This window comes from Schistocerca americana, chromosome 8, assembly GCF_021461395.2.
Source record: "Schistocerca americana isolate TAMUIC-IGC-003095 chromosome 8, iqSchAmer2.1, whole genome shotgun sequence".
NCBI lineage: Eukaryota > Metazoa > Arthropoda > Insecta > Orthoptera > Acrididae > Schistocerca > Schistocerca americana.
In genome coordinates this window covers 523,301,402-523,328,393 of record NC_060126.1, presented here as the reverse complement: position 1 = coordinate 523,328,393, position 26,992 = coordinate 523,301,402, and the positions used below count along the sequence as shown (strand labels likewise).

Genomic DNA, 26,992 nt, shown 5'->3' with positions numbered 1-26,992 from the left:
CGATGGACTAACAGGACCTTACATGCTACAAAACTGGTTGAGTGATACACAGTACCTCCTGTTGCTATCAGTCGCCTTGCCTGCCTTGCCAGGGGAGGTACCATTCCAACAACGGCTGGAGCTGTGAAGGGTCCAGTACATTGACCAGCTCGTTCCCCCTATGTTAATCCCAGGATTTTTGACCTTGGGACGCTTTAAATCTTTGGTGTATGCAAGCTTCACTAGTGATGTACAAACACTGCAGCCGCGCCTCATCGACGCATGCCACTGCACCTATGCTTGCCAGTGCATCCGAGAAAAACACGGAGTTCTTCAGAAAGTGCGTAATTCTTAGGTCTCTAGAATGTCGGACAGAAGACTGCCTTACTGTGAATGGATACAATACTGAACACATCCTTCAGCAATGGCGCAAGAGTGCAGGTCATATGTAATACCAAGCACATTACGTTATAACATCTGCTGTTTCAGAGTCACAGAGGACTGTGTTCTCATTTGTTTATTGCATTCGTAATAAGAGCTAGCAGCAGGAGAGATGCGTCTTTCAGCAATGAAGAGGCTCGATTACCGAAAAACATTTGACTCAGCACCACACGTACGCTTATTATCAGAAGTACAATCATACGGGCATCAGACGAAATAAGTGACTGGATTGACGATTTCTCGGTAGGGACGACACAGCATGTTATCTTGGATGGGAAGTCATCGACAGGTGTAGACGTAACGTCGGGACTAGCCCAAGGAAGTGTGGTGGGTACCTCGCTGTTCATATTGTGTAATCTTGCGGACAATATTAATGGTAACCTCAGATTTTTCGCCGATGATGCTCTTATCTTCAACGACATACAGTCTGAACGAAGTATTACGAATAGTCAGTCAGACCTTGATGAGATTTCAAAGAGATGGAATGACTGGCAGCTTGCTTTAAGTGTTCAAAAAAATAAAATTTCGCACCTCATAAAACGAAAAAACAAGGTAGGCTACGAATATAATATTAATGACTCACAGTTATAACCTGTAGACTCATACAGATACTTGGGTGTAGCAGTCAGAAGGGACATGAAGTGGAAAGACCATATAAGCTTACTCGTGGGTGAAACAGGTGGCAGACTGGCAAGGGACATTAAAAGTATGCAGAGAAGGGCGGCACGACTGGTCACAGGGAGAATGTCACTGAGGCGTTGCAAGAACTGAACTGACAGACTCTTGAAGATAGTTTCTGTCTACCTCGAGGTCGTCTACAAATACAGTTTCAAGAACGGACTTTAAGTGGTGATTAGGAACACGCTCAAACCCCCTACACGTCGCTTCCACAGGCAACGTGAGGATGAGAACAGATTAATTACAGCACGCACAGAGGCATTTCAGTAATTACTTTTCCCACGCTGCATACGTGAATCAAACGGTAAAAAGCCCTAATAACCGGTATACTAGGACGCACGCTCCTCCATGCGCTTCCCAGAGTATACATGTAGTAGTAGGTGAACAAGTGCTCATAGCTCTCAAGGGACACATTTTAGAGTACAAAAAATTGTTCAAATGGCTCTGATCACTATGGGACTCAACAACAAGTCCCCTAGAACTTAGAACTACTTAAACCTAACTAACCTAAGGACATCACACACATCCATGCCCGAGGTAGGACTCGAACCTGCGACCGTAGCGGTCTCGCGGTTCCAGACTGTAGCGCCTAGAACCGCACGGCTACTCCGGCCGGCTTCAGGGTACATATTTTCTTGACATGTTCTACTTGTTTTGGTCCACACTACCATTTCTCATAATTTGGAATGCCCGTGTAGATACGAAATAGAAATACGATAAAAGCTTGATCATTTTGTGGGATACTGGGAGATTGTAGTGTGTCTACAAAAGAGACTGGATACAAAACGATTGTACAGCCGATATTTATACAGCGTTCCAGTGTGTGGGACGTCGGACGTCGGACGTCGGACTAAAACGGGGCATCGAGTATATACTAAGACGAGGGGTGCGAATGTTTAAATGTTAGCCTCGCTGGAGAAAGAGTGCAAAAGAAATGCTGAAAAATCGTAACTAGAAGAGACTGGAAGTGAGACGCCTTACATCTTATTACGACTTGGTAAGTAACCCGTCTTTCAGATCCGAAAGTGCTGCTGCTGCTGCTGCTGCTTCAGAAGGATTTGAATAAACTAAGAAACTAAGGTCATCAACCTCTTATTCACCCTCCCCCTCTACCCCTCTTTCCCGGGGACAAAATCTGTGCACCGCAACTGTCTGTGTATATAATTAATACCATGGGCAAGTGTGAGAATGTGTCCTAAATGTTTATGTAACGTGTATCTGAGTCGGGACCGGCATTCAGCTAGTGGGATGTGGGAAACCGCCTGAAATCCACGTCCACGCTGGCTGGCTGAGCAGGCCTCCTTGTTAAGCCGCGAGGCGGTTCCCATCCAGGTAAGCCGTTTGTCCCCGAGTCACGGAAGTGGTGCGTTAACACGCGTGGCTATCAGAGCAGAAGCTCCTAGTGTTGCTCGGCCGCTATGCATCTCCCCCGTAGGTATCTTGAAGACAAAATCAGACAAATATGACGGCTATCCAGTAAGTAACAGACGTTTTGAAACAAAAAATTAACATTATAAAAAAAAACAAATTTTATTATATGCACACTCTTAAGCCATTTCTCTACATAATCGCCATTCAAAATGAGGCACTTATCATACCGTGGCGCAAGTTTTTCAATACCGTTTCTGCATAAATATGCCGCCTGCGATTGCAGCCACTGGTTTATAACGGCACGCAGTTTGGCGTCAGTATCAAAGCGTTGAGTAGCGAGCCATGTCTTCATTGCTGGGAACAGGCGGTAGTCGCTCGCCACAAAATCCGGGCTGTGTGGTGGATGATCAGACACCTCCCGGCCAAAACACTGCCCGATACGATTGGTCGTGTGTGGGCGTGCGCTGTCGTAAAAAACCAAAACTTTCGCGCTAAGGTTTCGCCGATGATTTTGCATGGCAATTACTGCATGATCTCTATCTGCGCGAAATATCAAAGATATTTCTATGTCTATCTTGATTAAACAATGTGAATTGTTCTGAGGCTAACCTACTATTTCAGAATCCTATTACGACTGTTATATGAATCTTTTCTCTGATTTAGAAAACAAAGTTTTGGATATTTCGATATCGTTAAAACGCAACATAACGCCAGCTGGCTTAAGGTGCCCGAGTAATGTTGTGTGCACTTTGTTTCGCGCCAATTGCGTTTCCTGCTGTATGGTAGAGAAAGGCGGCCGGCCAACAGGAAAACAAACCAAGTTAGCCAAGAGGTTTGCAGAGCAAACACCCGAAGGAAAGCTGCGGACGGTGAGAGCTGGCGCTTCGCTGTTCTATGAATGCTGATGTAACGCCTATCCTAGAAGAGTTGTAGCAGAAGCGTACTTTCCAATTTCAACTGCATGTGACACGTTACTTTACATTCTACGCTGTGCGCAATGCTTACTCATCGCCGAACTGTACAGTCATCTTCTTTTGCGACGCCCATTTGAGGCGCATTGTTTCAAAACGTATTAAATGCAACCGAGGTCAAAATACAGTTCGCTGCGTTTTCACCCAAAATGCGGTATGCTCTTTGGCGTTGTTGAGTCAGATCGGCTCATTTCGTACTCTTTCGCAGTAGTAATTTAGTGCCGAAAAAAATGAATCGGATCAAATAGTATTATTTACTCTTGGAAGAGCCTTCGAAAGAAAGTAGAACGACAATTAGGGCTGCGAAAACTAAAAGACACCGTCAGTAGGAAGCTCAGTGAGTAATAACACCTGATGTACTTTACGAATTACCATTTCGAATGAAATTTGTAATGTCGGTGCACTGATATGTTATTCGTGTCGGGAAAGTTCATAAAGACATACTTTTATACTTTGACTGAGCTTTACTATCTGTAGGTATGGCGTGAGCAGATGTATTTCACTTTAGATACTTCACCCGAGATTCACATTTTTAGTAATTTAGAGCCGCCTTGTAATCAAGAAAGCAGAGTCAGCTGTAGAAGCAGTCCAATATTCTACCTGGGAAAACAAAAAAGTTTACACAGCAACGAACAAAGTGGAACAAGATCGCAGACTCAGTTATTTGTTGAAAGTTACTTTTGCAAAACCACGAAGAAATGGGAAGTATTATGCAGCACAGCGCAATCTAAATTCCATTGTTGTGCCGTTTGAGGTAGGTTAAAGTGTTGTTTATAATACTGCTACTAAACCGTAAACTGTTATGCTGTTTTTGAAACGTCTATATAATTGGTTCAAATGGCTCTGAGCACTATGGGACTCAACTGCTGTGGTCATAAGTCCCCTAGAACTTAGAACTACTTAAACCTAACTAACCTAAGGACATCACACACATCCACGCCCGAGGCAGGATTCGAACCTGCGACCGCAGCGGTCGTGCGGTTCCAGACTGTAGCGCCTTTAACCGCTCGGCCACTCCGGCCGGCGTCTATACAATTCTGCAGCAAACAGCTGGGCAACTCATTATTGTAGAACAATAAAGAGACTGACTACTGATTCTTCTCTTACATGGGGAAGAAAGACGAAGTGCGAGACTGTAACACACATCGATCGACCGTCAACAACATGTTAATAACTTCATTTTCTTACGTGATGGTCTGCCTCCAATAATAAAATCAATAAAAAATTGAAATGAACGTTTCAAACCATATTATGTGAAAACATGATTGCACGTAAGCGTGTTTTGTTCAGTGAACTGGTTCAAACCGTAGTAAGTGCAATTTGAAAATTAAAATTGCGCCTTCATGCACCGGGGAAATGATTTCAATCACGAATAATTCTGCAACATAATCTATGTCCTACCGTCGAGAATTTTGACATATTTCATTCGGTTAGGAAACGAAACGTTTCTTTGGCTTCCTGTAAATTATAATCCGTGTACGTAATACGATTTAAAACAGTGCTCCTCATTTAGATGTCCATGGACGATTAACAGTTCGAAGAAAATAATAGCTTTTTTAATGCAGTGCTGCAAGAGAATGACGATACTTAGGTAGGTAGGTCCAATAACTGAAGAATAGGTTCTGAAACAGAATGAGAACAATATAAATTTATGACACAACTTGACGAAACGGTTAGATTGCTAGGACACGTCCTGAAGCGTCAAGGAATAGTCAGTTTAGTAACTGTGGGAAGTGTGGAGAGTAACAGCTGTGAAGGGAGGCCAAGGCTCCATCACAGCAAGCAGGCCGAAGTGGATGTGTGTCGCATTAACCGTGCCGTGCAGAGCTGATGACACTCGCACAGGACACACCAGCGTGGAGAGCTGCACCAGACGCGTCTCCGGACTGAAGACCGCAACAGTAGCAGCCTCGTTACCGTTATTTACCACACAAGACACAAACGTGGTCGTGCGGTAGCGTTCTCGCTTCCCACGCCCGGGTTCCCGGGTTCGATTCCCGGCGGGGTCAGGGATTTTCTCTGCCTCGTGGCGACTGGGTGTTGTGTGATGTCCTTAGGTTAGTTAGGTTTAAGTAGTTCTAAGTTCTCGGGGACTTATGACCACAGCAGTTGAGTCCCACAGTGCTCAGAGCCATTTGAACCATTTTAACCAAGACACAAATGTGAGGAATGCAATCTACAGGAAAGTGATTCGGGACTCAAGCTCACTTCATCTGGCTACCTGCGTTCTATCCTTCATACACTCACACTTAATAAAATACGAAAATGTCATATAATAAAAACAAAAAAGTGGTATTCGGACATTAAGTACTCGGCTTATTTCCAAATCAGCAACAAGTGATACTACGTCTCGACTATCATCCATCAAACAAAGTACTCCTTTCCTACAATGATAATATCAGCCATACCTGCTTCAAGTCACACCAGCTGCCTTCCCGTGCACTGACTAACTTCGTAAACGAATTTACGGCTCCAGCTAGCTCCACTGAGCCATCTGCCGTTCCAGATTTGTTACAGGGGACTTGAAGGTGTTATTTGTGTGAATATATCATATTGCCGCTAATCTGAAGAAAGATCCATAAACCCGTTGAAGAAAGCGCCAGCACTCTCTCCCGTATATACAATAAGCACATTATCGAATCTGACTCGGTGAACTGCTATTTCTAGTTCTTCAGATAGGTCACATTTCCTTCCTCTCTTCCTGCATCACCTCTAAATCCTCTTCAATGCCTTTTAGCGGGTAACCTGCTTCATATACATGTTTGGCTATCACCGATTTACCATAATTGTCCAGTCTGAAGATGTCTACGTGTTCATTATATATATAATTTACTTTTCCTATTCCAAACCTAGCTTGACCTACCTGAAGAACTCTGAGTAGCAATTCACTATGATGTATTCAATAACGTGGTTACTGCATATATGGGAGAGAGCAGTAGCGCTTTCTTCATCGGGTTTATGGATGTTTTCCCAGGTTAGCAGCAGTAAGATATATTTGCACAGATAACTAATGGCATATTGTTTTCTTCAACCCCCTGTAACATCTCTAGATTGCTTCGAAATGACTGATGGCCCAGTGCAACCAGTTGGCCCCTTATACCTGTTCACAGAGCTAGCCAGTGCACGAGAGCGCAGCTGGTGTGACTTGGAACAAATATGGCCGGTAATACGGAAGCAGAATGGCACAAATGCTTTCCATAGCCTCAATCTATGTACGTAGTGGTCCAGACAGGTTCATAACATTTCGAAAGTGTTTCTGACGGAATAAACTGTTTGCGTACTGTTGAAAGCATTTTTGCCATTCTGCTTCTGTATTACCCGCAAAGACACATTCCATCCTTTTAGTTAGTTTCATCTTAGTTTTCTACAGTTACATAAACTGTTTACTGCTCCGCAAAGACGATTCTGGAACGCGTGGGTTCCTACCTGACCGCGCTCCTCTTCACAGCGCACAGACGTCATGTGAAATCGCATACCTTGCATTTCTACCGGCTGCTTTCTTTTCAGCCACTGCTTGCGTACACTTAATGTCACCTCCCTTCTCAACGACATATACAGCTGCTTTTACAGCAGTTAAATCAACTGACTCCACCTTTGCTGGCGTAAACAGTATCAGGGTGGCGGTGACATCTATCTCTCAAAAATCATACTAAGAGAACAGAAACGCCTAAAGCCGAAAAGAAAAGTAAAGAAAAAGGCTACATTGTGCGTGTTCTTAAAATCATAAGCTTCGCTATAGATGAATATACAGCTTTCAGATACATACCGTACACGATTTCCTAACTATCACTAGAAAAAATTAATACAGACGTAACTCAATATCATACCCTTATTATTATGTTGTCACTATAACTAAAGGTTATGCAAGATTTTGCTGTTATGCAAAACCCATCCCGCTCTACATCTCTGTGTGTACTCAGCAACTCACTGTGTGGTGTGTGGCGGAGAACAAACACCAATATTCCCTAAACACAATAAAACAAGACCTGCCTGATTAAAGACTGGACTGTACAACCCGCTAACTTTGTTGGGTTCATAGAGCTCTAGTTACCTGAAATTACTGTTCGTTTCCGCTTTATTAGCATTATCTGAAGTTAATAGATTTGTTAAAAGTTTCATAATTCTGCTCATACCATTGTTATTGCAATTGTAATTTGTCTATTCAGAACTACTCAGGAAAACTACGGAAACAAAAGTAACCTTTCGGGATCAGGATTCATATAGCGGCGGTAATATTTCCGTTACATTTAGAGGCGGGATAACAATCGATTGCCGCTCTCCATGCAGGTTTATCCTGTGCAAGCCTCTTCATCTCTGCATAACTACAAGCATTTTAACCTGCTGACTGTATTCAAGCCTTGGTCTCCCTCCACAATTTTTACCGCAACATTTCCTTCCATTATCAGCTGACAAATTTGTTGATGCCTCAGTATATTTCCTATCAACCGATCCCTTCTTTTATTCAAGTTGTGCCACAATTTTTTTCTCCCTGTTCTGTTCACTACCTCGTCATTTGTTATTTGATCTATGCAACGGAACCTCAGCATTCTTCCAGAGCACCACATTTCAAAAGCCCCTACTCCCTTCTTGTCTGAATTGGCTATCGTCCACGTTTCATTTCCATACAAGGCTACTCTCCAAACAAATGATTTCAGAAAAGACTTCTTAATACTTAAATTTATTTTATATGTTAACAAATTCCTCTTTTTCAGAAATATTGTTCTTGGCAGTATGCATGTTGTATCTTCCCTACTGCGGCCATCATCGGTTACTTTGCTGCCCAAACAGCAGAACTCGTCCACTACTCTTGGTGTCTCGTTTCTTAATCTAATACCCTCATCATCACCAAATTTAACTTACATTCCATTGCCCTTGTTTTTGATTCATTTTACAGTCAAGTCACTTTTCAACACACTATCCATTCCGTTCAACTGCTTTTCCAAGTTTTCTGACAGAATTAAAATGTCATCGACAAACCGAAAAGTTTTTATTTCTGCTCCCTGAACTGTAATTCACTTTCCACATTTCTTCTTGGTTTCTTTTTAGCCTGCTCACTTTACAGACTGAATAACATGGGGGGGTAGATGACAATCTTATCTTATAAAATTTTCATGTCCGCCGACTCATAACTGGAGTCTGATTTCTGTACAAGTTGCAAATAGCCTTTCGCAGGTTTGCTTTTCTTCAACCTATCTATTAGAATAGAGTCACGGTTTTTCTTCCCGTGTTCCTACATGTCTCCAGAACCCAAAATGACCTTCCCCTACGTTGGCATCTACCAGGTTTTCGATATTACTGTAAATAATTCGTATCACTATTTTGCAACCGTGACTTATCAAAATAATATTTCAGTAGCATTCAAATCTGTCAGCACTTTCCTTCTTTACAATCGGAGTTAATACATTCTTCTTGAAGTCTGAGCGTGTTTCGCTCGACTCATAAATCTTGCATACCAGATGGAGTAATTTTGTCCAAGGATCATAATAATTTTGAGGGAATGTCGTCTACTACAGGAGTCTTGTTTCTGCTTACGTCTTTCATTCCTCTGTCAAGTTCGTCTCGCAGTATCGTACCACCCATCTCGTCTTGACCTACTTCCTCTTCCCTTTCTGCAATATTCCCCTGATGTTTATTCCCCTTATGCAGACGCCTTCCACCATCCAGTTTCTTTGCTTAGTACTGGCTTCACATTTAAGTTCTTGACATTCATACACTTGGTGCTCTTTTCTCCAAATGTCTCTTTAATTTTCCCACAGGCGGCGTGTTGTAAGTAGGCTGTTTAGGTTTTTTTATTGGTAACGCCACCTCTGTATGAAAATCACTGGCTGTGCTGTGTGCAGTCTGTGGCTAGTTTGCATTGTTGTCTGCCATTGTAGTGTTGGGCAGCGGCAGCTGGATGTGAACAGCGCGTAGCGTTGCGCAGTTGGAGGTGAGCCGCCAGCAGTGGTGGATGTGGGGAGAGAGATGGCGGAGTTTTGAAATTTGTCATGAACTGCTATATTTATATATGATGATATCAAGGTAAATACATTGTTTGTTCTCTATTAATATCTTTCATTTGCTAACTATCCCTATCAGTAGTTAGTGCCTTCCATAGTTTGAATCTTTTATTTAGCTGGCAGTAGTGGCGCTCGCTGTATTGCAGTAGCTTGAGCAGCGAAGATTCTTGTGAGGTAAGTGATTTGTGAAAGGTATAGTTTAATGTTAGTCAGGGCCATTCTTTTGTAGGGAATTTTGAAAGTCAGATTGCGTTGCGCTAACAAAATATTGTGTGTCAGTTTAAGGACAGTCTTGTATAATTGTTCAAAGGGGACGTTTCATATGTCGACCCTTAGCCTAGGATACCTCACTGGAATCTTCTGATTTTTTTCTTGTAGTTTGTGTAATTAGTGTAGATTTTGTTTATTGCTAGCGCGTAATTGTAGAGAGAATCTCCTTTGTAGTTGCAGTCTTTCATTGTTGTACAGTAAAACAGTTGTGGCATGGATGTAGATTTGCACCAAGTATTTCGCAGCTGCGCTGGCAATTAAGTAGACATTATTTCCATTGCTATGTTATTTTATTTTGCTCTTCAAATTGTGCTTTTCTGTGTTATCGTGTGAAATATTGTGACAATTATGGCGTGTGAAAAACGTAATACTAGCCTCCAAAGTAAACTGAGAAATGACAGTGAAGACGAAAGCAGTGTGTTAGCGCCGCAGAGTAATGAATTAACCAATGTTCAAAGTAGTAATTTGGTAATTGCGCATAGGGAAATGGAGCGGGCGGCAAACAATGTATTTACCTTGATATCATCATATATAAATATAGCAGTTCATGACAAATTTCAAAACTCCGCCATCTCTCTCCCCACATCCACCACTGCTGGCGGCTCACCTCCAACTGCGCAACGCTACGCGCTGTTCACATCCAGCTGCCGCTGCCCAACACTACAATGGCAGACAACAATGCAAACTAGCCACAGACTGCACACAGCACAGCCAGTGATTTTCATACAGAGGTGGCGTTACCAATAAAAAAACCTAAACAGCCTACTTACAGTGTGTCTTTCGTCTAGTTATGCATGCTTTCATAACATTGCATTTGTCCACTGGCCATTCCTGCTTAGCAGTTTTGCACACTCTGTTAATCTCATTTTTTAGACGTCTGTATTTCCTTTAGCACGCTTAATTAACCGATTATGTTATGTCGAACGAATATACAGGGTGAACCAGAACTCCGTACCCACCAGCTTTCAGAAACTGTTGAGGGTATCTTTTGAATATTTACTTATAAAGAACCCGTGGTTTCGTGCGGCTTGTTACAGAGTTACTGTATTTCGTTTGGTTTCATGGCCCAATTAGCTTTGTATCTGTATTGCACTGAAACTAGTGCACAACAGTGGAAATGTCGACGGTATGGCCTGCGTTGTTTTCATTCGCTCAGGGTACCCGCCGACAGTAAATCTAGGCGCTACTTCAAGTTGACAACTCCGCACTTCTAAGCAGAACTAAACATCTAGAACCAGTAACTTGAATGAACGGTTACGTCATCACGCGACAGCTCTTAATTAGCATCTAGGCACCTGTGTAATGCAAAGTACTGCTTGCCTACATATTCCTGCGCTACTGTAGCATTAGGCAAGTCTCTTTCTCGGTACTAGAAAGTTATATTTTTCAGACCGCTAACACAGTCCATTACTTTTAGTGAAATAAATATTTCCCCTCCCGGATTCAGAGGAAACTAAGCGTGACAGCACACGGCACAGGACATGGTATCGAGCGCGCAGACCGTCCCTTTGCTCATCTGTGTAGTTACCTGTTTGTCAGATGTGCTGTGTCCTTGTGTAGTTTTACAGGCTTATGGAGAGTTTTATTGTTCAATGTAAGGGGACGGGATTAGAATCAATTGACGTTCAGTTTACTGTCAAGTACCCGATCTGACCTGAAACTGCCGTCAGTGTTTCGTGGTCCATCTTGCAGGGTATAGCTTGTAGCGTTCTCTCTCTCTCACTCTCTATCTCTCTCTCTCTCTCTCTCTCTCTCTCTCTCTCTCTCTCTCTCTCTCTCACACACACACACACACACACACACAGCAACATTAATCCACATTGATAGGCATTTTAATTATTGAAAACGTGCATTTCGAGTGGAGTAAGAGAAGTTAATTACAATAAAGTAATTACGTTCGACAGCTACAGCGGCTGGGAATACGGTTGTGTCAAAACAGACTGCATTGTCGCACAAGCTAAGTCTATTTGCGCCCTGAGTAAGTTAATGTTTGTGGTTTTACTATAGCTACCAAGATCTACATCGATACCTACGTGACTGCTCAACATTTCGCACTTAGTTACCTAGCAGTAGGCTCACCGAACCTCTTTCAGGCTATTTCTCTACCATTCCAATCTCTAACAGTATGTGGGGAAAACGAACATCTGTACCTTTCCGTGCGAGCTGTCATTTCTCTTATTTTATTACGAAAATCATTTATTCCTACATAGGTGTGAGTTAACAAAATATTTTCGTATTCGACTGAAAAGTTGGTCGTGAAAAGATGTCGCCACAAAGATAGAAAAACAAGTTTGTTTCAATGGCCACTATTCCAACTTTGATACTATCTCCCGTATTTCTCTACAATAAAAAGCGAACTGCTCATCTTTGTAATCTCTCGTTGTCCTCCGTCAATCTATCTGGTAAGGATCGCACTATGCAGAAGACGGACGAGCGTACTGCAGACAGTCTCTTTGAGCGTTCCGGCAATAAAACGCAGTCTTTGGTTTGGCTTCTCCGCAACATTATATATGTGATCGTTCCAGTCCAAATTTTTCGCAACTGTAATCCCTAGGCATTAAGTTGAACTGAATTACCTCGAGATCTGTGTGAGCTCCCACTTTTCGTTGTTTAGCGTGAATGGTCATTTTCCGCACCATGTAGATATCTTGTCCAAATCATTTTGCAATTGGTTTTGAACTTCTGATGACCTTAGTGGACCGTAAGCGAACATTTAAGAAGGCAGTTACAAGAAAGGAAAAAACATACGAATTTCACAAAGTATCTTCAGTACTCCAACCAAGAGTAACGTAATAACAATTGCGACCATTTGCAGGCTCTATTTCTTGTGTTATCGTCGTGATGGTCAGCATGGTAAGAAATATTTACGTTATAGTACTCTCGCTCCGTCGTTAATAAAAGAAAGCGGAATATAACATTGACTCTGCACTATCTTAGATGCAGATAGAGCAGAGTACAACATTAAATAATATGTACTGTACAGCTATGAAAATGTGCAATAAGGAATTCAGTGACTACTTTACCTTAAAGCATACAATTTAGCGTTAACTCTTCCCACAGAAACAGAACATTAGTCGCATAGCACTGACCGCATGTGTACATGTCCAAATATTACTACGTACTAGTCAAAGTGCGATTTATGCGGGACAGTGATGAGAGGAATCGTACTTGCGTCCTACTCTGGAAAATGTCTTACTCAATAGTCAGAAAAAGACTGAGACAATCCATGTTCTGTTATCTTAAATAAATGAAAGACAGAATTACATCGAACGAATTCTAAGTCTTCAGCAGCTACTGTGGCTGCAATGATTAAGGAATCCTAGCGGATGTATTCTAGAAGTAAAAAATAAGTTTAAAACATTACATCAGATTGTCTCGTAAATCATGTACATAGATTTGGAGGGCCTAAAACAGTGTCTTGGGGAATGCTTGATATCGCTCCTATTTTACTCGTTGAAAAAAATGTGTGTGAATTCCTAAGGGACCAAATTGCTGAGGTCATCGGTCCCTAGACTTAGGCACTACTTAAACTAAGTTATCCTAAGAACAACACACACACACACACACACCCATGCCCGAGGGAGGAGTCGAACCTGCGGCGGGACCAGCCGCACAGTCATTGACTGCAGCGCCTTAGACCGCTTTTTTTTAATTTTTTAATCTCAGCAGTCCGTGACATCATGGCGCCTCAATCAGCGCGGCCACTCCTCGCGGCTTACTCGTTGACATTCCGTCAATTATTACCAGTAAATAACATTTAAACACACCCCAAGATACATCAATATGTACTACTGATGAATTAATGTCCAAATAAACTTCTCATATCACTGGGATTTTGGAAGGTCTCTTCGTCTAGGTGTATCAGTTCTCTCTGGCTTTGAGAAAGATCTTCGAAATATGGTATGCTAAGTTCTTCGGATCTTTTGGTATGACGTAAAATACGTTGAATGACCTCAGCGGTTTCGTCGTCATCGTCAGATTAGCGGTAGCGTGATTGAGCCAGGCCGTCTGGCTGTTGCTCGAAAAAGTTTCACAGCAAAATTCTTGTCAGAACGTTCACATCGGATTTATCAAACAATATCTCCGTTATAAATGGAGACAGTGCGTAGGTGACCGGCACTGCAGATGTTCACAAGACCGTAAGAGATGTGCTACTTCTAGCCATTTCCTCTGTCGTTTGTGCTTGTCGAGCTCTCGTCTACTTGGGATTTATCTAGTTCTGATACGTCAGCTGCTGTTTTAGTTGCACGCGTCTCAAATCTTTGTTATAAGAGTTGCTCTCCAGTGATCTGTTGCCAGGAGCGAAACAATTATCATGCTTCCCTAAAAGTTTCTTTCAGAGGCTTTCCATTACAATTATCATCTATCACACGTTATAATCAGAAGTACTTTATTTCACCGAGACGGTGTTTTGTGGCTGGGGAGGAGAGGAGGGTTTCAGGGGTGGACCTTTGTAACGATTCCTCTACATAAACGTCCGTTTTAATTGTTTGCTGGCGTGTCCTCCCCGATTCATCGGGGGACATTATCCCACATCTCCTATATTTACTCTTCCACATATCGGGTCGTAGTTTTATAGATAAAAGAAAAACTTTTTCCTCTCTTTTCACGTAAACCACAACACTACTATAGCGACCGACTCTTGTCTGTCTTCAGGTGGTCTCTCAACGCAGGCTATTTAGTCACCTTCGTCAGTTTGCGCTTGCAGAGGGAAGGCAGTTTTTGCTCGGCCTGATGATGATGGCACGACATTTCTGTAATCGCCCTAAATGGGTGGTGGTCGGAGTCGACTAGGCTGATTTTAAGGGCGAATATTTTCCCCACGACGGACGGTGTTTTCCAAACCCTGACGCAGAAAAATTACTGAAAATGTTGCCAGGAAGCAGTACTTCACACTAGGTGCATTAGCGGGAGCAGGAAGTAGCCAATGAAAATGGTTACATTCTACCCCTGATTCCGGTTGGTCGGAAGACTAAACGTAAACAATATTGTGCAACGTTCTAGGATCTCGCGAAAGGGAAGAATAAGCCTGTAGCTCTCGTGGGATGGGGAAGCCCGGCGCCTTCTACGACGGAGTTGGTGTATTCGTAATTTATTGCAGAAGTGTGGAGAGGGTAATCCTTCTTGATCGAGTACGTAATTTCTTGCAGCACGGTAAACTGAGAGAATCCCAGTGTGTGTTCTGGTTTGCGGGATGAGTACTGGATTGAGTCGTCCAGGTTTTCGAGTGTGCAGACACCTCACACTAGATTGTGGAGCCGGTAGCTGGTTGGATAGTGGTGTTTTAGTGAACGAGACAGATATGGCGAAGATTAATATTTCTTTCCAGGAAATTTCAGAGTGATATTTTTGTGCGACTCTTTCCCTACTGACTTTAAAATGAATCCCAATTTGTTGTTCTGATCATCGGCGGGAGTTGCTAGTGCTTATTGCAGGCGGTGTTCAGTTAGCGATGAACGTATTCTGGTCTGGTGGTCGCATTTCGGAACATTTCTGAATACAGTTGGGTGGTTGGAAGATTTTTAACGATTGGCTTTGGACTGTGAGTAACGCTGTCTCGAAGTTCAAAGTGAGGCTGTCGAACCGTACTTCAACTAATTTTACATGTGCAGCAGTCCGAGAAGTAATAGATGTCCGTCAATAAATGTTTCCTGTTGAAAACGTGCAGCCGTACGTCGCGTAGTTTGTGTCACGCGACTCACATCGCCAACAGCGCGTGGATTCTGGAATGTTATCTGGCGCGTCACAACGGAACTCCAAGACTAGGACGAGAGGAGCGTTTCATTGTTGTTAACGTCCCCATAAACTGATCGGTTACAGTCCTACAAGCACAGCTCTTAACTCTGTTCATCTTGCTCTACAACCCACTCAATTCCAGTGAGAACCTCAAACGCATGAGCGGCACACCAAACAGAGAACTTTGTTGCCGAACATGTGTTACAAGTGAGACAATGAAACACGTCGGCCATTCGTGCCAACTTGTTTCATAAGAGCACCACTCGCCTGTTCGCAAGGTGTCGTATTTCTGACAGGCTGCTCCGCCTCGCCGACTGCTGCGCAGTCGCGAGTGTTATGTGCCGTGGAACACAGGAACTTAGTCTTGCGACAGCCAGCCAGACGCCGTAGCGCGAATTTCAGTCAAGGGAAAGCGTGGCCAGGGCGGAAGCCACACTGGTTTGTGTTTAGTTCGGACTCTGACCTGCTGTTTTCGTCTTGCTGCTGCACACGTTTAGGTGACAACTAACTTATTACGAAGCAAATTACCTTGTTCATATTAGGTTTTGCTTGTGTAATGAAATTAGGAACATGATGGTTTTTGCTTAACATTTGAAACTGTTTGCAATCGCCCACGTGAGGCTGCCTATCCGGTAATCAAAGCACTTTGAATACTACGTTTCGCCCATATCTTATATTAAAATTTCTCTCTATGTGAGTATGGAACCACATTGTAACACCGAAAATTATACAGGGTGTTACAAGAAGGTACGGCCAAACCTTCAGGAAACATTCCTCACACACAAATAAAGAAAAGATGTTATGTGGACATGGGTCCGGAAACGCTTAATTTCCATGTTAGCGCTTATTTTAGTTTCGTCCACCTACGCTCAATGGAGCACGTTATCATGATTTTATATGGGATACTCTACCTGTGCTGCTAGGACATGTGCCTTTACAAGTACGACACAACATGTGGCTCATGCACGACGGAGCTCCTGCACATTTCAGTCGAAGTGTTCGTACGCTTCTCAACACAGATTCGGTGACCGATGGATTGGTAGAGGCGGACCAATTCCGTGGCCTCCACGCTCTCCTGACCTCAACCCTCTTGACTTTCATTTATGGGGGCATTTGAAAGCTCTTGTCTACGCAACCCCGGTACCAAATGTAGAGACTCTTCGTGCTCGTATTGTGGACGGCTGTGATACAATACGCCATTCTCCGGGGCTGCATCAGCACATCAGGGATTCCATGCGACGGAGGGTGGATGCATGTATCCTCGCTAAAGGAGGACACGCTGGTACGTTCTGTTGCTGTGTGTTTCCATTCCATGATTAATGTGATTTGAAGAGAAGTAATAAAATGAGCTCTAACATGGAAAGTAAGCGTTCCCGGACACATGTCCACATAACATATTTTCTTTCTTTGTGTGTGAGGAATGTTTCCTGAAAGTTTGGCCGTACCTTTTTGTAACACCCTGTATAATTTTTTTGCTGAATTGTATGTAAATATTTGTAATTTAAATGCTTTCTTTTAATAAGTAAGGACATTGCTCCACTTTATGTGTAAATTTAAGTATAAATCTGTTGACATTTTATTGTATTTATCTGTGTCTTACTGTGAAACTTACAAGCCCTGGGGAAAAGCCAAAGGAATTGTTATTTGCATCGACTAGCAACGATAATAGCAGTGCTTGTGCGTTGTAAAATCTTTGGGAGTTTTTGCGCGGAGTGCACGGAGAGAGGCTGACGAGTTCCAGCGCTCCTAGTGTGGTGTTAACGCTCTCGCAGTAGAGAGGACCATTTTCGGCGGCGTCATGTACGCGTAGCAGGACTAAGGGCAGTGGACGGGCGGAAGAGATGTGAATTAATTACGATTGCCCGTTCCTGTAATTAGCCGTGGCTCCACAAGATGCTATCATCTTCAACAACAGCAGTAGTTCCAGCAACATAGATTCGTCGTCGGCTCCGAGTTTCGTCGTATGCACAGCACTGAAGTAAGACTTTTCATTTTGTTCACTGGTAGAAAGTATTAACGGCTACCCCAGCAGCACAACTGAATGTGATTTGATTGATAAAATTAATTTAAATAATAATCAGTTAAACTCAGGGCGATTCTGTCCTCATTGTCCTCAGACATTGTTACCAAGGAGGGTCCTTGTTCCTTTTTTTCCTTATATTCTAACTGAGCGTCATAAGAAACAAATTTAATACTTACAGCCAGTTTATTAATGAATAATTTCACTTTTAAGAATTTTAGCCTCAGTCTACTTTCAACTAACTGTTGTGCAACAGAGGCTTCAGTATGTGACTAAAGTAAAGCAATTTCATTTTTCAAGTTTGAGAATCAATCACTGGAAAAAATTTATATCTTAAGAAATGCACACATTAAGAGTGAGGAAGTTTTATTTATTTTACATATAGCTTGGAGCACATCGCTGTTTGGTTTGGTACGTATTCTATTAATTATTTCTGTTCAAGTCAGTAAAAAAAGGCGCAGTTGTTAGACAATAATTTGAATACAGTTTGCAAAATAAGTAACTGCAAAGTAAAAGTGCTTCCTTTTTTAAAAAATTTCTTTGATGAAATTACGTTGAGGTCACTGAAAGTCATTATTCACGTAACGAAGTTCAATACTAACATACATTAGGGTAACTTTTGGATTCATGATCAGTGGTACCCCTTTCCTGTCCAGTGTTGTTCATGAGTGAATGCGCAAAACAATTTTCACTTTTTACAAATTATAACCCTGTTAGGTTTAATTACTTTTTATTTTTAGTAGACTTTTCCATCAGAAGGGTCTGTTGTACACTTTCCTCCTACTTATTGGTATTATTTCTTCGGGAAAGATAGCCTTGTACAATTAGAAAAAATCCATTAGGCATACACGCGATCCACGGTCACATTTATATCGCAAGCAGGATAGGCCGATTAGTAAGGGGGAGGTTACAACATGACTCTGCTTTTTAACGACGAATACTGGGTTTCTCATCCCTTTTGTCCCATTTACGTCCTTTTTTGCTACAATAAATGCAGAGCCTCTGCATCGCCAAGCACAACGCTCCATGTAAAGTAATAATTTCAGCTCCACGATTACAAATGGCTTTGCCACCTGTTGTTGAATGCAGTCCCACCGATAGCACCAACTTCAGATTAGTAGTATATTTATAATTCGTCAACAATCATTAGAGCTTAAAAGTTCATTTTCTTGGATACTTAGCTTCAGATCGTACAAATGGCAAAGAAATTTCCAATGCACGAATCCTCGTGTATAACAAGTGACTTTATTGCACGACACACCCATTACCCTTTGATGATACCATGCTAATGTTAGTTAATCTGTTCTATTCAGAAACAGATCAGTCAAATTTAAGTTGCTTTTGCAGAAAAGTTGAAGCTAATTTTCCAAAACTGTTTCACACATGCAGATCATACTGTAGTTTCTCATTAAATCGCTTAGGAACAACAGCTATGTGAATAAGTGACGAACAGAAAGAAAAAGAACTGAAGTGCCATTCTGGAAACATCCCCCAGGCTGTGGCTAAGCCATGTCTCCGCAATATCCTTTCTTTCAGGAGTGCTAGTTCTGCAAGGATCGTAGGAGAGCTTCTGTAAACTTTGGAAGGTAGGAGACGAGGTACTGGCAGAAGTAAAGCTGTGAGTACCGGGCGTGAGTCGTGCTCCGGTAGCTCAGTTGGTAGAGCACTTGCCCGCGAAAGGCAAAGGTACCGAGTTCGAGTCTCGGTCGGGCACACAGTTTTAATCTGCCAGGAAGTTTCAAGAACTGAAGTGGTTCAACACAGGAAAGGCCACTTGAGCTGACGGGATATATGCTCCAGTGTATGCGGAGTATGGGAAACAACCTGCCCGCCCCTCTCACAGTAACAGTGGACCGTCAGTACTCTAGCAAAGCGTTCCTAATGACTAGAAAAAAGCACACATTCCCGTTTTCATGACGTGTCATCGAACAGGCGCACAGAGCTATAGGCCTACATTTCTGACGTCGGTCTGTTCTAGAATTTTGGAACATGTTTTATGCTCGCATATTATGACGTTTCCGGAGACTGAAAATCTGTTGCGTAGGAACCAACACGGCTTCCGAAAAGAATGATCGTGCGAAACCCGGGCCGTCCTCTTCGTCCACGAGACACAGAAAGCAGGGCGCCCAGGTAAATAACGGCGTTCGTTGATTTCAGTGACGCATTCGACGCAGTTCGGCACTGCCACCTAACGTACAAAATACGAGCGTAAGGAGTATCAGAGCAACTGTTTGACTGGACTGAAGAGTTTGTAGCAAACAGAACACAGAATATCATTCCGTAAGGAGAGATGTTTTGAGACGTAAATGTAGCTTCGGGGGTGCCACAGGGCAGTATTATGGTACTACGTGGATAAAGTCGTAAGTTACACGAGGCTTTCCGCGTATGATTCTGTTGTGTACAGAGAAGTGGCGACGATAGGAAACTGTAGCGAAATGCAGGAAGACCTGCGGAGGAGGAGGTGGAGGAGGAGATCAGTGTTTAACGTCATTAGAGATGGAGCGCAAGCTCGAATTAAGGAAGGATTGCGAAGGAAATCGGCCGTGTCCTGTCAAAGGAACCATTCCGGGAATTGCGTGAAGCGATTTAGGGACATCACCGGAAACCTAAATCAGGATGGCCGGACGCTGGTTTGAACAGCGGTCCTCCCGAATGGGAGTTCAGTGCGCTGACCACTGCGCCATCTGGCTCTAGAGTGAGATTCATTGGAAGAAGCCTCAGGAAATACAGTTCATCAGCAAAGGAAGTAGAGTACAAAACACTTGTTCGAGCAGTACCTGAATACTGCTCGTCAGTATGGGATACTTACTCGATAGGACTGATGGACAAAATACAGAAGATCTAAAGAAGAGTGGCGCGTTTCGTTACAGGTTCATTTAGCAAGCGGAAATGCTCAGCCAACTCGAATGGGAGGCGCTCTGAGAGAGGCGTTTTGCATCGCGTTATGCTTTATTGTTAAAGTCACAGGAGCGTAAGTTTGTAGAAGAATCAACCACTAAAATGCTTCCTCCTAAGTATAACTCGCGAAAAAACCATGAAGATAAAATTAGAGAGATTGCAGCCCACACGGTGGCTTATCAGCAGTCGTTCTCCCCGCGAATCGTGTGCGACTTGTACCGTCTGCCACACACAGTACGCTGGCTTGTGAAGTGTAGATATAGATGTGGTGTAGACGTAGAGTCAGTCAGCGTTATCACAGAGTTTTGCTTGAAAATTAGCCACAAATCAGTTGGAAGGTGTTTGACAGTTTTTGTTGGGCATCTAAGTAAAGTGAACGGACAGCGGCTGGCTGTGCTGTGACGCGGTGCGGTGTGGCCGGCAGGTGCTGCGTCGCGAGTACGACTTCGTGGTGGTGGGCGCGGGCTCCGCCGGCTCCGTGCTGGGCGGCCGGCTGTCCGAGGTGGCCGGCTGGTCGGTGCTGGTGCTCGAGGCGGGCACCTACGAGTCGGAGATCACCGACGTGCCGCTGCTGTCGCTCTACCTGCACAAGAGCCGCTACGACTGGGGCTACCGCTCGCAGCCGCAGCCGTCCGCCTGCCAGGCCATGGAGGACAAGCGCTGCGTCTGGACGCGCGGAAAGGTACGCTCTGTAACCCCACCACTCCTGTCCCTACCGTCTCCCGGTCTAGTTCAGAGGTGTGCGTCTCATCCGAACCGCGCGGCGTTCCAGATCAGATTAAAGCTTTTCCAGTGTCTCTATCATCCCAGCTTTCCTTTTGCTTTTTCCGTTTCCTCACGTAGCTTTCATACACTCAACATATTCGTCTCGTCAGAGTCAGCAACTGTACTGATATTTAAGTGAATTCTTATGTAATGCTGTCTAGTTTGCACATTCTTAATAACATTTTATCTTCCAGTCACTCAGGATCGTCTTTAGATCAAAGCAGTTGCGTTAGCAACTCGTGTTGTCTACTCAGAACCACACACCAGAGTACTCTGATATGTGGTTCTGAGTAGAAAAGACAGGTCGCTGACATAAAGACTTAGATCTGAAGATGAGCTCGATTGATCGAAACATGTAATATAATTTCAATGCGCAATAAATGAGAAGTATCTTAAATCGCGTAACTTCACCCTGCTGCACCTCGGTATTTCCCAGACTACCCAACTTTGTCCCCACAGCTGATTCCTTCTGTACAGCAGCCACATGTTTCTGTTTGCAAACCACTACTTCCATTTGACAGGATCTTTATTTTACAACCAGATATTATGTTATATTAATAATATTTACATTACTGTATTGAGATAATAATTCTTACTTTTATAACGATTATTACTACTGTTACGAGTACGCAGCTCGTGGTCGTGCGGTAGCGTTCTCGCTTCCCACGCCCGAGTTCCCGGGTTCGATTCCCGCCGGGGTCAAGGATTTTCTCTGCCTCGTGATGACTGGGTGTTGCGTGCTGTCCTTAGGTTAGTTAGGTTTAAGTAGTTCTAAGTTCTAGGGGACTTATGACCATAGATGTTGAGTCCCATAGTGCTCATGGCCAGAGCTTACTGTTACGAACTCATTTTAAGTGGTACGTCATTGTAAGGATAAGGGATTCAACAAAGAATTATACTAAGTTAAACTACAGTGTACGATTTCAGCTCGCCTACCTTACGAAGTTGTCAGCTGAGCCTTGGATGCAGCAGACTCTGTAGGTTGTTTACAGTCCGCTTTCTGATGTGCACGGACTAACGTAACATTCCCGGAACGCACCTGCGTGCTCGTCAGTTGGCTGTTATGCTCGCCAGAGCCAGAATCCGAGGGAAAGGAGTGTTCTCCCCTCTAGTGTGCTGGTGATGGGCCGGTCTTCACCTAATCGTCCTAAGTGGGCTGTGGCCCGAGCATGTATGGCGGTGGAAGCAGAAAATGGCCAAAGAAAATCCTTTCTTTCTACTGCCGATTCTGATTGGCTCAAATGTTTAAATATTAAATACATTCCTGAAGAGGTTAGGAGTTGACCGGCAGCCTTTGCTGGTCAAGATGATGTCGTGTGCCCTTTGGGACGGAGTCAATGACGTAAAGTGTCTTCCTGAAGTCAGTAGTTTTTGATCCTGACCGATCAGCCCATTTACTTTCCCATTACAGAAAGTCTTAGAAGAATAGGAAGTGCGTTCCCGTGAGGCAGCTTGAAATTCTGCTTGCACGCGTTCTGGTTTTCTAGCGGGCGATGCTTTTAAGCGAGCTTCCGCCGTGCTGTTAGGCACCGCCCTTACATCATATCGCGGAGCAAGTAATTAGCTGGAGAGTGATATTTCACTGAATGAAACGGACTCGACACGGTTTAACTGAAGCAAATGAATTCAGTTTTTTCCGTGCGAATTTTACTGTAGTGTTTTGTGAGACTTTTCCGTTATTGACAGTTAAACTGTATTTCTGTCTTGTTATGTGAAGATTGCTATTTGGGGAGCAAAATAACTGATGATGGTCGAAGTAGGGAGAATATAAAATGTAGACTGGCAATGGCAAGGACAGCGTTTCTGAAGAAGAGAAATTTGTTAACATCGAGTATAGATTTAAGTGTCAGGAAGTCGTTTCTGAAAGTATTTGTATGGAGTGTAGCCATGTATGGAAGTGAAACATGGACGATAAATACTTTAGACGAGAATAGACTAGAAGCTTTCGAAATGTGGTGCTACAGAAGAATGCTGAAAATTAGATGGGTAGATCACATAACTAATGAGGAGGTATTGAATAGAATTGGAGAGAAGAAAAATTTGTGGCACAACTTGACTAGTAGAAGCGATCGGTTGGTAGGACATGTCCTGAGGCATCAAGGGATCACAAATTTAGCATTGGAGGGCAGCGTGGAGGGTAAAAATCGTAGAGGGAGACCAAGAGATGAATACAGTAAGCAGATTCAGAAGGGTGTAGGTTGCAGTAAGTACTGGGAGATGAAGAAGCTTGCACAGGATAGAGTAGCATGGAGAGCATCAAACCAGTCTCAGGACTGTAGCAATTTTAATGGCCAGTAGTTTATAATCCATCCCTGTTGGGGTAATTTGAAGCAAAGACGCCGAGTTCGTCATTTTTACCCCACTTCAGTTTCACGCTAATGAAAGTAGGTAGCTACATGAGACACGTTAACGTATATTTAATGAAAGTAAAAATAACATAGTGCATCATTTTTATATGAATGCCTGCGTCTGTTCAGATGTCGAGAGCGCACACCCGTAAAACAAGAGAGCTTCTTGGATGACGCGTACCTTACGAAATGCTGTCAGTGCTGTTCGTAATGGAACTTCTGTTAGACAGAGCGCCATCCAGCACAGAATACCAGAGGCAAACATCTGTGCATAGTATGCGGTGAATTCGACAAAGATGGCGAGAAATGTTACTGGTCTATTTCCTGTGCTTTTTGGTGTCATTCTGAATGCAATGGGTGGGACAGTACTGAAAACTATAACTGTGACTCCTGTCTGAAGAAGCGTTAGTTGGTTTACAGATGCGCAACAGAATTACTGAATTCGCTTATACTCGAGTCTTTTGTCACTATTTTATAAAAAAAGCATTATTTTTTGTATCTATTCCATAGTTAATTAAGCTGATATTTTCAGTATTTCCCTTATCTAAATCAGGTTGTTCAGTGTTCTGTTTAATAAATTAATATTCAACACATATATTTTGTATTGTAAGATGTCTGGAATTAAATACCTTATACCAGTCGTTACGCTAATTTACCCCACTTACTGCCTCATTTTACCCGGTGTGTCGGGTGAAATGACGCAATGCAGTGATGTCATAATTATCAAGTTTTTCCCTAAAACGTGTAATTGTGTATTTATGGTTTTAAGATATGTTACAGTAAATACATGCGGCTAACGCTATATGAAAAGTGGAGCCTCTAAGGTATTATAGAATAGAGGTTACAATTAAAATGCCTTGTGGTTGTTGTGGTCTTCAGTCCAGAGACTGATTTGATGCAGCTCTCCATGCTACTCTATCCTGTGCAAGCTTCATCTCCCAGTACCTACTGCAAACTACATCCTTCTCAATCTCCTTAGTATATTCATCTCTTGGTCTCCCTCTACGATTTTTACCCTCCACCCTTCCCTCCAATACTAAATTGGTGATCCCTTGACGCCTCAGAACATGCCCTATCAACCGATCACTTATTCTAGTCAAGTTGTGCCACAAAATCCTCTTCTCCTCAATTCTTTTCAGTACCTCCTCATTAGTTCCGTGATCTATCCATCTAATCTTCAGCATTCTTCTGCAGCACCACATTTCGAAAGCTTCTATTCTATTCTTGTCCAAACTGTTTGTCGTCCATGTTTCACTTCCATGCATGGCTACACTCCATACAAATACATTCAGAAAAGACCTCCTGACACTTAAGTTTATACTCGATGTTAACAAATTTCTCTTCTTGAGAAACGCTTTCCTTGCCATTGCCAGTCTACATTTTATATCCTCTCTACTTCGACCATCATCAGTTATTTTGCCCCGAAAATAGCAAAACTCGTTTACTACTTTAAGTGTCTCATTTCCTTATCTAATTCCCTCAGCATCCCCCGATTTAATTCGACTGGATTCCATTATCCTCGTTTTGCTTTTGTTGATGTTCATCTTATATCCTCCTTTCAAGACACTGTCCATTCCGTTCAACTGCTCTTCCAGTTCCTTTGCTGTCTCTGACAGAATTACAATGTCATCGGCGAACCTCAAAGTTTTTATTTCTTCTCCATGGATTTTAATTCCTACTCCGAATTTTTCTTTTGTTTCCTTCACCGCTTGGTCAATATACAGATTGAATAACATCGGGGAGGGGCTACAACCCTGTCTCACTCCCTTCCCAACCGCTGCTTCCCTTTCATGCCCCTCGACTCTTATAACTGCCATCTGGTTTCTGTACAAACTGTAAATAGCCTTTCGCTCCCTGTATTTTACCCCTGCCATCTTCAGAATTTGAAAGAGAGTATTCCAGTCAACATTGTCAAAAGCTTTCTCTAAGTCTACAAATGCTAGAAACGTAGGTATGCTTTTGCTTAATCTATCTTCTAAGATAAGTCGTAGGGTCAGTATTGCCTCACGTGTTCCGACATTTCTACGGAATCCAAACTGATCTTCCCCGAGGTCGGCTTCTACCAGTTTTTCCACTCGTCTGTAAAGAATTCGCGATAGTATGTTGCAGCCGTGACTTATTAACCTACCTGCCTGATTAAGGGATCTGACATTCCACATTCCGATCCAGAGAACGCCAGTTTTCTTTTGCTCCTGATAACGATGTCCTCCTGAGTAGTCCCGACGCGGAGATCCGAATGGGGGACTATTTTACCTCCGGAATATTTTACCGAAGAGGACGCCATCATCATTTAACCATACAGTAAAGCTACATGCCCTCGGGAAAAGTTACGGCTGCAGTTTCCCCTAGCTTTCAGCCATTCGCTGTACCAGCACAGCAAGGCCGTTTTGGTTAGCATTACAAGGCCAGACCAGTCAATCATCCAGACTGTTGCCCCTGCAACTCCTGAAAAGGCTGCTGCCCTCTGCAGGAACCACACGTTTGTCTAGCGTCTCAGCAGGTGCCACCTCCCCCCCCCCTCCCCCTCGGTGTGATGGCATCAACGATATGGCTACCTGTATCGCTGAGGCGCGCAAGCGTCTCGACCAGCGGCAAGGTCCGTGTTTCATGGCGGGAGTAAAATGCCATAGGTGCGCCAAACACCCGTACTTTCCCCTTGCAGGAAGGCCATTTTCTGATGTCTTACGTACTATCCCTTACTCTGGTTAGTGTTTACAACATATTCCGTCCCTTGCCAATTCAGAAGAGAATCTCGTAAGATGAGTGATTCAATTTTCAGCATCCCTGTTTAATAGGATGTGTGAAACGCTTCGATTCTCTCACTGTACGATTTTGCACCGCGCCCAGCAGAGCACTGCGGCTGAGGAGGGCTTTTGCTGCAGGTGCTGGGCGGCTCCAGCGTGCTGAACACGATGCTGTACATCCGCGGCAACCGGCGCGACTACGACGCGTGGGCGTCGCTGGGCAACGCGGGCTGGAGCTTCGAGGAGGTGCTGCCGTACTTCCGGAAGTCGCAGGACCAGCGCAACCCCTACCTGGCGCGCAGCTCGCGCTACCACGCCACCGGGGGGCCGCTCACCGTGCAGGACGCGCCCTGGCACACGCCGCTCGGCATCGCCCTCGTACAGGCCAGTCCACAAACACTCCACCTACCAACACCGCAGCTCTTTTCCTAAATTACTGTACCCAAACACGAGTATTTTTAATGATTTTATTTTACCATTACTAGTTTCGCGCCTAATCCCATCGTCAGATAGTCGGTTGACTTCTTTGCAAGTTTTACGTTTGCGCTCTAAAACACACTAAAGAGCCAAAGAAACTGCTACACCTTCCTAATACCGAGCACGGCCGCCGCGAGCACGCAGAAGTGCCGCAACACGACGTGGCATGGACTCGACTAATGTCTCAAGTATTGCTGGAGGAAATCGACACCATGAATTCTGCAGGGCAGTCCATAAATCCGCAAGAGTACGAGAGGATGGAGATCTCTTCTGAACAGCGTATTGCAAGGCGTCA

The 26,992-nt window shown here is 43.5% G+C and overlaps 1 protein-coding gene and 1 non-coding gene across 2 annotated transcripts in view; one reads left to right on the top strand and one right to left on the bottom strand.

The window, feature by feature from the left end:
* Positions 1-26,992, top strand: part of LOC124545960 (glucose dehydrogenase [FAD, quinone]) — an 82,721-nt gene that overhangs the window by 17,851 nt on the left and 37,878 nt on the right. The window contains exons 2-3 of the mRNA XM_047124925.1: positions 20,788-21,045; positions 26,359-26,604. Of these exons, the coding sequence (XP_046980881.1) occupies positions 20,788-21,045; positions 26,359-26,604 (504 nt within the window). The remainder of the gene's footprint in view (positions 1-20,787; positions 21,046-26,358; positions 26,605-26,992) is intronic.
* On the bottom strand, positions 20,083-20,155 carry Trnag-ccc. Its single transcript has one exon. It is a non-coding gene; the product is annotated as a tRNA-Gly (tRNA).